At 36.3% G+C, this 12,021-nt stretch overlaps 1 protein-coding gene across 1 annotated transcript in view; it reads right to left on the bottom strand.

The window, feature by feature from the left end:
- Positions 1 to 10,691, bottom strand: part of LOC144437807 (kelch-like protein 11) — a 36,028-nt gene extending 25,337 nt beyond the window's left edge. The window contains exon 1 of the mRNA XM_078126834.1: positions 8,920 to 10,691. Coding sequence (XP_077982960.1) covers positions 8,922 to 10,691 — 1,770 coding nt within the window. The 3' untranslated portion in view covers positions 8,920 to 8,921. The remainder of the gene's footprint in view (positions 1 to 8,919) is intronic.
- Between the last annotated feature and the right edge of the window lie 1,330 nt (positions 10,692 to 12,021).

The raw sequence follows: 12,021 nt of genomic DNA, 5'->3' as shown, positions 1-12,021 counted from the left end.
AATTACTGCTAATTTGGTAGTCTAGATAGTGTTTAGTAGTCAATGTGCCAAGAATTACTGCTAATTTGGTAGTCAAGATACAGTGTTTAGTAGTCAATGTGCCATGGACTACTGCTAATTTGGTAGTCTAGATACAGTGTTTAGTAGTCAATGTGCCAAGAATTACTGTGAATTTGGTAGTCTAGATACAATGTTTAGTAGTCTATGTGCCAAGAATTACTGCTAATTTGGTAGTCTAGATACAGTGTTTAGTAGTCAATGTGCCAAGAATTACTGCTAATTTGGTAGTCAAGATACAGTGTTTAGTAGTCAATGTGCCATGGACTACTGCTAATTTGGTAGTCAAGATACAATTTTTAGTAGTCAATGTGCCATGGACTACTGCTAATTTGGTAGTCTAGATACAATGTTTAGTAGTCAATGTGCCAAGAATTACTGCTAATTTGGTAGTCTAGATACAATGTTTAGTAGTCAATGTGCCAAGAATTACTGCTAATTTGGTAGTCAAGATACAGTGTTTAGTAGTCAATGTGCCATGGACTACTGGTAATTTGGTAGTCTAGATACAGTGTTTAGTAGTCAATGTGCCATGGACTACTGCTAATGTGGTAGTCTAGATACAGTGTTTAGTAGTCAATGTGCCAAGAATTACTGCTAATTTGGTAGTCAAGATACAGTGTTTAGTAGTCAATGTGCCATGGACTACTGCTAATTTGGTAGTCAAGATACAATTTTTAGTAGTCAATGTGCCATGGACTACTGCTAATTTGGTAGTCTAGATACAATGTTTAGTAGTCAATGTGCCAAGAATTACTGCTAATTTGGTAGTCTAGATACAATGTTTAGTAGTCAATGTGCCAAGAATTACTGCTAATTTGGTAGTCAAGATACAGTGTTTAGTAGTCAATGTGCCATGGACTACTGGTAATTTGGTAGTCTAGATACAGTGTTTAGTAGTCAATGTGCCATGGACTACTGCTAATGTGGTAGTCTAGATACAGTGTTTAGTAGTCAATGTGCCATGGACTACTGCTAATGTGGTAGTCTAGATACAGTGTTTAGTAGTCAATGTGCCATGGACTACTGGTAATGTGGTAGTCTAGATACAGTGTTTAGTAGTCAATGTGCCATGGACTACTGCTAATTTGGTAGTCTAGATACAATGTTTAGTAGTCAATGTGCCAAGAATTACTGCTAATTTGGTAGTCAAGATACAGTGTTTAGTAGTCAATGTGCCATGGACTACTGGTAATTTGGTAGTCTAGATACAGTGTTTAGTAGTCAATGTGCCATGGACTACTGCTAATGTGGTAGTCTAGATACAGTGTTTAGTAGTCAATGTGCCATGGACTACTGCTAATGTGGTAGTCTAGATACAGTGTTTAGTAGTCAATGTGCCATGGACTACTGGTAATGTGGTAGTCTAGATACAGTGTTTAGTAGTCAATGTGCCATGGACTACTGGTAATTTGGTAGTCTAGATACAGTGTTTAGTAGTCAATGTGCCATGGACTACTGCTAATTTGGTAGTCTAGATACAGTGTTTAGTAGTCAATGTGCCATGGACTACTGGTAATTTCAAGTCTGGTCATTTATTTAATGGATTTAGTATCGGAATTCAGTAAAGTATACATTCTTAAATTCTTAATTGCAGAAATTGGCTAGGCTTAATTGACCATGTTTAATTGGCAGCTTTCTTAATTAGTGAAATTGTGAAAATGAATTCCCAAATGAATGACTTATTAATGTATTTAGTCTTCCCTATTTAAGGGCAATATCTGTACATGATCATACTGGATTTGGAGTCGTTCACAATTATTTTATCTTCTACAGTCACTGGCTTATCATTATGTTCACTTCATTCAAATTTCACATTAGATAATTCAGTGGTTTTGAGCAGACATTATTAGCAAGGTCAAATATATTTTATTCACCTGGTTTTGTAATGCCACATGCTAACGTATGTCTACGCAACTATTATCTCTATCAGTATCAGTCAACTTATGTTACGTCTAGTACAGATATCCCACAGTAAAATGAAGAATTTCGTATTGCCAGTAACCTGTATTTTAAACTACCATGAAAAATGATTTTGAGAATTCTTGGTTTTATTTCATGAATAAAGCCTGGAAGATTAGGTATCGTTTCAACTATTTAAATCTATGAGTAGAATAAGGCACATATTATAAAGCCTCAAAAAATAATAAAAATTATCACTGAAAAAAGAGGTGCTGAGATGTATTTGTGAGAGTTAGTTTGGCCTTTAGTCGCAGCCAAATACATGAAATCACAGCGTTTGAAAAGCACAGCTGGTAGTCTTCTCACAATACTAGCTGTAGGCTTTCCATTGTGTGTGTATGATCATCAACTCATCTCGTTCTCCAAGGTAATCAGTATCCCTATCTCTCCTTTCCTATACAACTGTACATTTAGCTCCAATGCTTGTCAAATTACCACTGTCTGTCGCCATGGCAACACTACCTCTCTTTGCTTCATCAATAAAATGGCACCATCATGTGATAAAAGTAGAGTGAGGAGAATATCCCATGGCAGTCTTCTCAATTGCAGTGAGAATAATGAGCATACGCTATAACTTACAGTTTTTATTTGATAATTTTTCAAATTTGTCTTCTTCTCGATTTGCATGCTGACCTTATTTCTGTGAGTTTGACGATATTCAGAACACACGAAATATTGTAACTACAATTTTGTACAATTTTCAATAAACAGAAAATTAAACTAAATTTTTGCAAATTGTGTGTCAATTTACACTGAACCTCATATAGAAAATTACAATTGGAAATTATAAGGTTACATTGATGGTTAGTTTTCAATTGTAAAAATACAATATTTTACATTCTTTATCATTTGAACGATAGCTACATAATTATAGTACCAAATAAAAATATTACACGACATCTTCCATTTTTCATCACATATTTCTAGTTTTGTCTTATCTGCAAACTGATCTTATCAACCTTCCTAACTGTATAAAGTGGTAGCAATAAAAATATATCATTTCATTTTGAATCTTTAAAAAGAAGAATATCCATGAACCAAAATACTGAGGGGAGATGAACGTTGCTCAATTTCACTAAATGTAACTTTTAGAGAAACAAGTTTTAGAGCACTGCAGTGTAGTTTTTCTGAACAGTTTTTGATTGCTATATACTTGTTATATTCCCATATACAAAGTGAGTACATGACGTCCTTAGTACGGTGCAGTAGTATTATTCATTTATTCAGCTCTTTAGTATTGCGCAGCACTCTATTTTAATAAACGTTCTGAGCACTATATTTTTTTATTGACAATTCAAGGTTTATGTGAAATATCCAGCCACCAAAATACATGTACATAGGTATCCAGCTAGTATGATAGATTTTGAGGATCTATTTTCAATTTTTCTGACCAGGTTTATTTTCACAGAAATGAAACAAAATATTGATCAGTTGATTTGAAATTTCATGTACATTTTATGATGGAAGGCAAATTGTAAAACAGAATTTAGATATTCATAATTTTCCAGAAAAGTTCTACATCCTGGGAATTATATCAGTTTCTAGCTCACAATAAAATAAATAAAACATGAATTTTAGAATAATCATTACTCACATAAAATTTTAGTATTTACTAATAATTTTGGACAATGTTGGTACTTTACCTAATGCTGTCACTGTATTAGATTATTTCCTCAAAAAATATTATGGAAAAGTTACATTTTTTTGGTATTTTTGCAACTTTTACACTGATTATTGGAATGACTTAACTTCACTGTTATTAGTGTTAAATATAAGTTTGAGTACCGACATGATCAAAAAACCCAGACTTCTCTTGACAAAATATGGAATGATTGATTTCATTGTCACTTTAAAAGTGACATCTGCTTGCATGCTGACAGCTTGAAAAGTAAAACTAAAAACTTCATTAAAATATCATTTAATATTCTGTGAAATATTAAGATAGATATTATCTGCTGGATGGGGTCAGATGTGACCTTAGTCATTTATCATGCCAGAATAATATCCAATGATGACATAAGAGTGTCTCACTGGGAGAAAAACGAAGGTCATCTAGTTGACCTTTGACCCAGAACGCCTAGACGTTTCTTTCAACTGAAAACGACATCTGTTTGTCATTCACCTTTGTGATCAAAGGCTTTGCACAACCACTTTTACCTGTATCATTGTTCAGTTAAACAGAATACCTGCATGGACATTTGTCACAGTTCTCAAGTGATTTCAAGAACTGAAATATTTGGGGTGTAAGCTAGCTACATGTAAATAGAAATCAACGATCCTGACACAAACAAAGGCAGGTAAACAACACATAAAAGCGAGGTGAATGAGAACAATGGAATGAGACACGACTGGGAGGACACCTGTCATTGTAGCACACAAAAACTTCCTACTCCAATGTTTATTTTATGTGGAGTAGCCTGAAAAGAAAGAAAACGGACCTAAAAAAACATCATTTCACAGGGGTTGAAGAGTGCGGCACATTTCCCTTTCACTACCCCACCTAAGCATTTGTTATTTTTTTAACAGCCTCATGAATTGTCCTTCAAAAATGACGTACAGGGTACTTTTTTTTACCAACCTATACATATGCAAATGAGAACTAGTTAATGGTCTTAGGTACAACATGTCAGTTTATTGATTTGGGTTTATAATCTAATCTGAGATTTCACAATTACATTTTCTCTATTGTCAACTTTTTCTATTTACTGCCGAGAGTTTTACATTTCATGGTCATTTTATTAGTTATCTCCGTGGTGAGACAAGCCTGCCTGGGGAAAACACCGAAATTTGAGTTTCTGTGTATAAAATAAAAGATTTGTGTTCTGTACCTTTACATGTGGCAGTCTACATCACGTTTTGGATTAAGAAAACACTGTCAAAATATGTCTGCAGTATACTTTGTTTGTTTGTTATAACAATCAAATTAGGCATTCATTACAACCACAGTCAAACCATTGGTAAACAGTTTGACCAAGTATATCTGTCTACAAGATTAAAATCAACTGTGTATGAAAGTGATACTATTATGCAACTGATATTGAAGTACATACATCACACTTAAAATTATACTTTAAGTGGTAAAACAGAACACTCAGGTGAAAAATAAACAAATTTCTAGGTTTTCAGTGCAAACAAATTAAGTGAAATATATTAGACCAAAAGATACTTGCCAGTAAATATGTGGGTGGTGAAAGTTATATTGGAATGTGGACGTAACACAATATCTTTGATGTCGGGTGAAATATTCTGTATTTGCAACGATGCCTATTCCTTTCATTTATTTCTGGACCTTAAGTGCCTTTTACAGACACTGACTTCTATTCACTTCTAATGGCTTTTTAGACATGGCATAAATTTCTTAAATCTTGGCTAAATGAGTAATGTTTCGGAGCTCAACAATGAATGAATTTATGTAGCGGTGGAAAAAAGCGATGTAATTGCAAGAGCGTGTAGGTTTGCATTGATCGGTGAACACCTTAAACGTTTCATGCAACGCTGAATTTGTAATAAATATGCCTTTCTTGAAGGAAAGCAGCTGGGGTGCACAACTCTCAACTCTCTAATTTGGCCAGGTGGAGAGTAGGCCTTGTTTTACTACCTGTAGGGAAACAGACGCTATGACGACAGTGTTTGACATTTGTAATGAAAGAGTGAGAAACCACAGCCACATTAATAGAATATTCAGGAAACGCGGGCGTAAACTCAGGAAATTAGTAGAGAGAAGTAGAAGGGAGAGTCATGGTTTATGTGTTACAGCAGGAAAGCAAAGCTTTCACACTTCAGAGGTATTGAATTGAAAGACTAAAAATAACCTCACTAAAAAAAACAACTACACACAACTGCAAAAGATCAAAGTTTGTCCCAACTATGATGAGTTCATAACTGAATAATGCCAGGTATATTGAGGTGGCATTGACTATCAAATTAAAATTACACTACAATCGTCTTCCACTGGTGTTGTTAATTAATGTCGTCTTATCTCAAGGCTTTTTTTTTTCACTGCGTTTCTGATATTAGCTTGTTAGCAGTGACCATCCAATAGAGTACATGTAAATAAGGTACAAGCATATCCTAAAAGCTTCTCAAGGCTATTCAACTCTTTGACCTGTGGTATTACAAGGTTGGTCATATTTTGTGACTCTACAAAACTGATTGATGTCTGTACATGTGATATTTTGTTCTCTTTTTCTCTGCCATTTTGAATCAGTCCTATTTAAGTGATGAACCAGGGGTTAAAAAAAAACGCAACCTAGGGTGAAAAAAACGCACTGTCACACAATGTTTCAGAATGAGTAGCATTGCTAGCAATCTTTCATTCACTGATTTGGAAAAGATAACACATTAAAAATCTTGGCATGAAGTCTTTCAACAAAAGATTATATTTAGTTTTGTAGAGCTGATACCAACAAATAGTTTTAAAAATACATGCCATGTAAACATAAATTATTCCACTCTTTATATTATGAGGTATGGATTTCTATCATATCATTCTACAAATGTATTGGAAATGTTTTTTGGATTATGAAAATGTTGGAATGAAAGTGGCAGTGATCACATATTAGGAGCAGGTGTATGATCACTTTACCTGTTATCTATGCAGTTCTACCCCTAGTCAATATTCCATAACAATATGCTTTATGTTCAGGACAAGTACAGTATTTAAATTAGTACATCTACATGTACAACACACACCCAGTCTATTTCTGTGCCAGTACATACAAATGTTGGCTTCCTTTGCATTCTTATGTAGAATACGAATAGCTTGCAGTCTATTTTTAGGTAAAGAGGGATAAGGGGAAGAGGTTAGCCATCATTCCACCCTAGGGGATGTACAGAGGCATGAAAGGACCAATTTATGACAGTGATGAAATAGGACAGCATGTGACCCTAAGTGCAAGGCAGTAAAACATCTACTGGTCATTCAAGCCTAGTATTCACTGGAACTTTGGCTATGCTTCATGGGTTGTAACATTTGTTCATTCCACTGGAAATACATATGTGGCATGTCAGATATTTCAACTTCTTAAAATGTACACCTGTGTGAAAGTTAACCCCCCACTTCACCTCATTGATACTGTATAGTTCAATTTCTCTGTGGTTTTACCGCTCCTTTATAATTTCTTTTTCTTCGCTGACACTTTTTGGCTGGGTTATGCCTGACTTGATTTCAAGAAAAATCCAGACTGGCTCCAGAGATATTTTTTTTCTCTCAGTGGACCAACTTATTTATTTGATTACACATTGCCACTGTTCTGTCAAAAATGATTTCAACAAGACTATGAGATTTCAATCTATATGCAGTTACACCAAGGGATCTCAGTCTGCTCAGTAAAACACACCTTGGAGGGTCAATTCTTAGCTGTATGACAGGATCTACAAGTAGGTGTTGGGAAGGGCAATTACTGCATTCCAGACTCTTGGCTTAAATCTAGCAAAATGGCAATCTACTGGTAATATGGAACAACAAATCAAATGGCCGCTGTAAAGACATTCTGGTGAACAAAAATCCACAATCATTGGAGGAATTTCTCTGACCCATATTTCTTTTAATACAGGGGGGAAAAATTCCAAAACACACCTGCATATACTTGTTGCTGGGGACTTTCTTACCAACTGCATTATGGAAGGAATTTTGTGACCCCGGTCTCAGAAACACATTACAAAGCCACAGTATGTCAAAATTTGCAATTGAATACAGTGATTTGATACATGTTGAAACCACAATGTGCCAACTTTCCTTTCTCCTGCCTCAAAAAAACAAGCTTGCCTATTCAGGAATAATTGGAAACATGGTTTGCACCCTATTGTATACAAACAATAGCCAAGAGATGGCACAAGCATGATCAACATTGGTATTTTTAGTGGTATTTTTACGAGGATAAAACACCAGCATGTGCATTCTGAGATTTCAAGGCTTTCGAATCATAAGCAGTCTTTCTAAACACATTATTTTCTGAAGCCTTTTTAGAGCTATATTCATAACGAAGCTAATTCACATCAATTGTGTTGGAATTGGAAGTGATTGATGAATCAACTATTGAGATTAATCAGAACCGACAAAAAAAGTATCCTTCCTGTTGGTGTCTCATAAACATTTACTGTTGCCACTAGTAGAAATAAAACTATGCTCAGACATCCTCACCATTGAGGTAGGAACAAATTTCTCCACGACTAGTACTACAACAACAAACATTACAAGACTTTCAACTTCACACAAGTCCATCATTAACCCCTACTTTCATGAACTTTGCTTTTGAGGTCACCTTGTATGTTGACATTAAGCTGGTATTTGTCTGGATCATATTGTCACACTTGTACTCATTGTTTTTATTAATAGAGTTGACCTTGATGATAAAAGAAACATATCAAAACCACTGATACATGAGTCATACCTGAAATCTCATTACAGCGACTTACGAAAACGAGTGCGTAATACTGATTTATGGCGTCGTATGTTTACAATGCCGCGGCAATTAGTGCTACATCATTGATGAATGACACTGTATTCTTAGCTTTGGAAAGCTTCACCTAAAGTCATGTTTCAAACTTCTGGTCTATCATTTGTCTTGCTGGAAACTTTTAATATCCAAATTTTGTACTTTTTCTCACATTGAAAAATGTGAATACTGTTAATTAAAAAATACATTATGACACTGGTTTGTTGTAACTTGTATACCTGTTATTTATATTGTGCGAGTACCTGGATGATGTAAGTCCATGGAGACTAACCAATGATGAGATTTGATCTCTACCTGAGAATATATTTCCTTGAGATGCCTTAACTTTGGTATTAAAGGAATCAGTGCCATATTTCATCCAATGTTATGTTCATATAATATACAATTGTAAAGTTTATTTTTACTTACAAAAAAAAAATATAAGAAATTTTTAAAATCTTACATTTATCTGATGGATGGTGGTTCGTCCATTAGGAATTCGTAGGGTACCTGGAGAACGCAACATGCTGATGCCAGAGTTGATGCTGGTGGAGGGGCAATGTTGCTCCATAAACCTAGCACACGGTTGTATATACATGCATCAGTAGGTATGGATGGATTTGGGTACTGCCTTTCACTCTTCCAACCACCAAACACGAAAACATTCCTGTCCAGAGTACAGTATGTGAAGCACGTTCTCTCAGGTAGACTGATGGAGTTATGTGTTTCTTGACTCCAGCAGTTTCTATCGGTGTTAAAGCATAACTCTTTTGTTGCAAAGTCAGTGACGAAGATTTTCCCACTGTGAGCTTCAACCACTGGGAATTCCCATGGTTGGCCATCTACTGGGAAAGGTAACAATGTGGTCCAGGTGTCTGTCTCTGTGTCGTATCGTTCAACCATTGTTACTGGCTGCCTCGAACTATCCCTCCCTCCCACAGCATAAATATACCTGTCGTCAACTGCAGCAAGATGCATGGCGTACCTTGGGTTGGACATCTGAGCGACAAATGTCCACTTATCCAGTTCTGGGTCATACTTCTCTACTGTCCTCAGGACATTGTCCCACCTTATACCACCCATAGCGTAGAGACAACCATTACAGGCCATCAAGGCCAGGTATTCTCTCGGAGTTTGCATAAATGCAACATTGCTCCAAGAGTTATTGATTGGGTCGTACTTGTGTACTTTGTTCGTTACTAGTCCATTGCTCGACCCTCCGGCAACATACATAGAAGCATGCAAAGCAGCGGCTGCATGGAATCGAAGTTCATTTGGCAGTCCAGGTAAGGCAGTCCATCTATTTTCCTCGATGATGTAACCGAATGTTTCGGCTACCGGTCCGTTGGTAGATACCCCGCCGGTGATGACCACTACGTCTGTCAGCCTACCTTTGCGTGGTTTCAACACCGGGCTGTCACTACAGTAACTACGTCTGGTCGTATCTGTCTGATGTTTGGCATCGGCTAACAACTCCATACATTTGGGGTTTTCCCTAATAAGTTCTTCGTTTTCAACGAAATTAATCAGGTAACGGCGATTTAGCTGTGGCAGTCGAACTTGCGAAAGAAGTTCTGGAAAGTATTCTTTTCTGTCCCCCATATCGAACTTTGTCCACTCGATGACAAGTTCGTAAATACTTTCTTCTTTTTCGACTCTAAGTTTCTCATCGGTTATAAGATCTATCAACTGATCAATGTTCAAAGCCATCAGATCATCAGCCCCTTTGGTGATCACATGCATGAACTGGTTCCGTACGAACTCGCTAGCTCTATGGTACAACTCGTCAAAGCGATACAAGTCCGCGAGTTGTTTGACAACAAGGCAGTTTGAAGCGTCCATCTTTTTGGAAAGAAATTCACAGCAGTATTCACGTAATGAGGGAATGAGAAAATGATCAGCACCTCTGAGTATGGGTTCTACATTGTCCAAAGTAATAGAAATTTTACCAGAGTATATATAATTCAAAATCTGTTCCATCGCCTCGGCAGTTGTACACTCGATCGTGGCCATGTTTCGTATACCTTCTTCCATACCGCTGTAACACATAGTATCGAAATAAGGACTGCATGCTGCTAGAACGTTGCGGTGTGCTTTAAAAACTCTGTGTTCCACTCTCAGTACCATATCACAGTATTTTTCATCAAGTCGCTGTTGGCGAAGTTTATCTAGTATTCGGCTACCCTGATCATTTTCGCCGAAGTTCATACAGGCTCCGTTCACCGACAGCGCCATTTTGAAAGTGTCACACCGAGGCTTTGTGCCAGGAGATTTATGGGAACAGCAGGAAGTTTTCTATGCAAATTGTATGTAAATACAACTTTACTTAATCATTGTTTTGGATAGTTTTCTTTCAAATTACAGTCCACTGAAACACTAAGAATTTATAATAGTTGCAAATAATATTTATTGTATCAAGAAAACTCCGATGATGTCATCCTAAGATCATCAAATGTTGTAAAATGTAACTGTTTTCCGGGGGTGCCACACATGGTGATTGCTGCTGTGGATAGGGGTATGGGTATGACCTTTTATCAATACCATTGACTAAGTCATTTATTCTTATAGAGATTTTTGATGTTTTGAAATACACAGAGCGTCATTTTGATGCTTATTTACAATATTAACTGACCCAATGAAAATTTAAAGATGTATTCTAGTTTGCCTTCGTGATCGAGGTTATATGCTAATCACGCGGGAAATAAGAGCGAGACAAACGAAGTGAAAGCATATGTCAGGTAAGCACTGTTTTGTTGTGTTGTTGTTTGTCATTTCATACCTGTCTGCATGTGCTATTCCTGTGCTTTCTACGTCACATTGTCGATGGATTATAGCAGTTGCTTTTTTTGACTTCTCAAATTGTGGAAAATTGTTCAGAAATGGAGGCCCTCCCCCCGATTGATCAGAACTCTCTGCATACATGATAGTCTGTCAGTGTCACTGAATTTTCAGAGACTGAAAACAGACATTCGTCAATATTTGAGTTCACAGTTTTGTTTTAGCAAATTACATATGGACTTTACTTAACCTGGGCCTTTGACACAGACGTGATCAGCGTTTGTTTGCGTTGGATAGGTTACATGTACGTATGCAAGTCTGGATCAAGGGTAACCTCTTTTTTTCCATTTCCGGTTGTGTTTGTTTACATTTGTAGATTATCTAGCAATATTGACACTATCACGTGGAAATATCACTTTGACACACATTATACAGTGCTGTTTAGTAATTAACCTTTTGTGATACGAAATTGTTGATATTTCTAATAACAGTAGCTTAAAGTAAATAAATAAATTGACAGTTTTAGAAGAATTCCCAGTTATTAGTCATAAAGTATGCATTATCATTCAAAAGATTAGCTTTGCAAATAACAAGTGGCTAAGTCTGCATATCAGTATTATTTTATTATTAAAAGATGCAGGATCATACTTGGCTGTCAAAGTTATATGGTGTGAGAGGAGGGCGAAACATCATGATGTATCTTACAGTCTAGTATTGATTCAACTCTGGAAATATACACTACATGGTTTTGACATGTCTTCTTCCCTCTGCTATGGTTCCTCCCTAT

This window comes from Glandiceps talaboti, chromosome 7 (genome assembly GCF_964340395.1).
Source record: "Glandiceps talaboti chromosome 7, keGlaTala1.1, whole genome shotgun sequence".
NCBI lineage: Eukaryota > Metazoa > Hemichordata > Enteropneusta > Spengelidae > Glandiceps > Glandiceps talaboti.
Note: the sequence above shows the minus strand (reverse complement) of the source record. Positions and strands in the feature narration are given on the sequence as shown.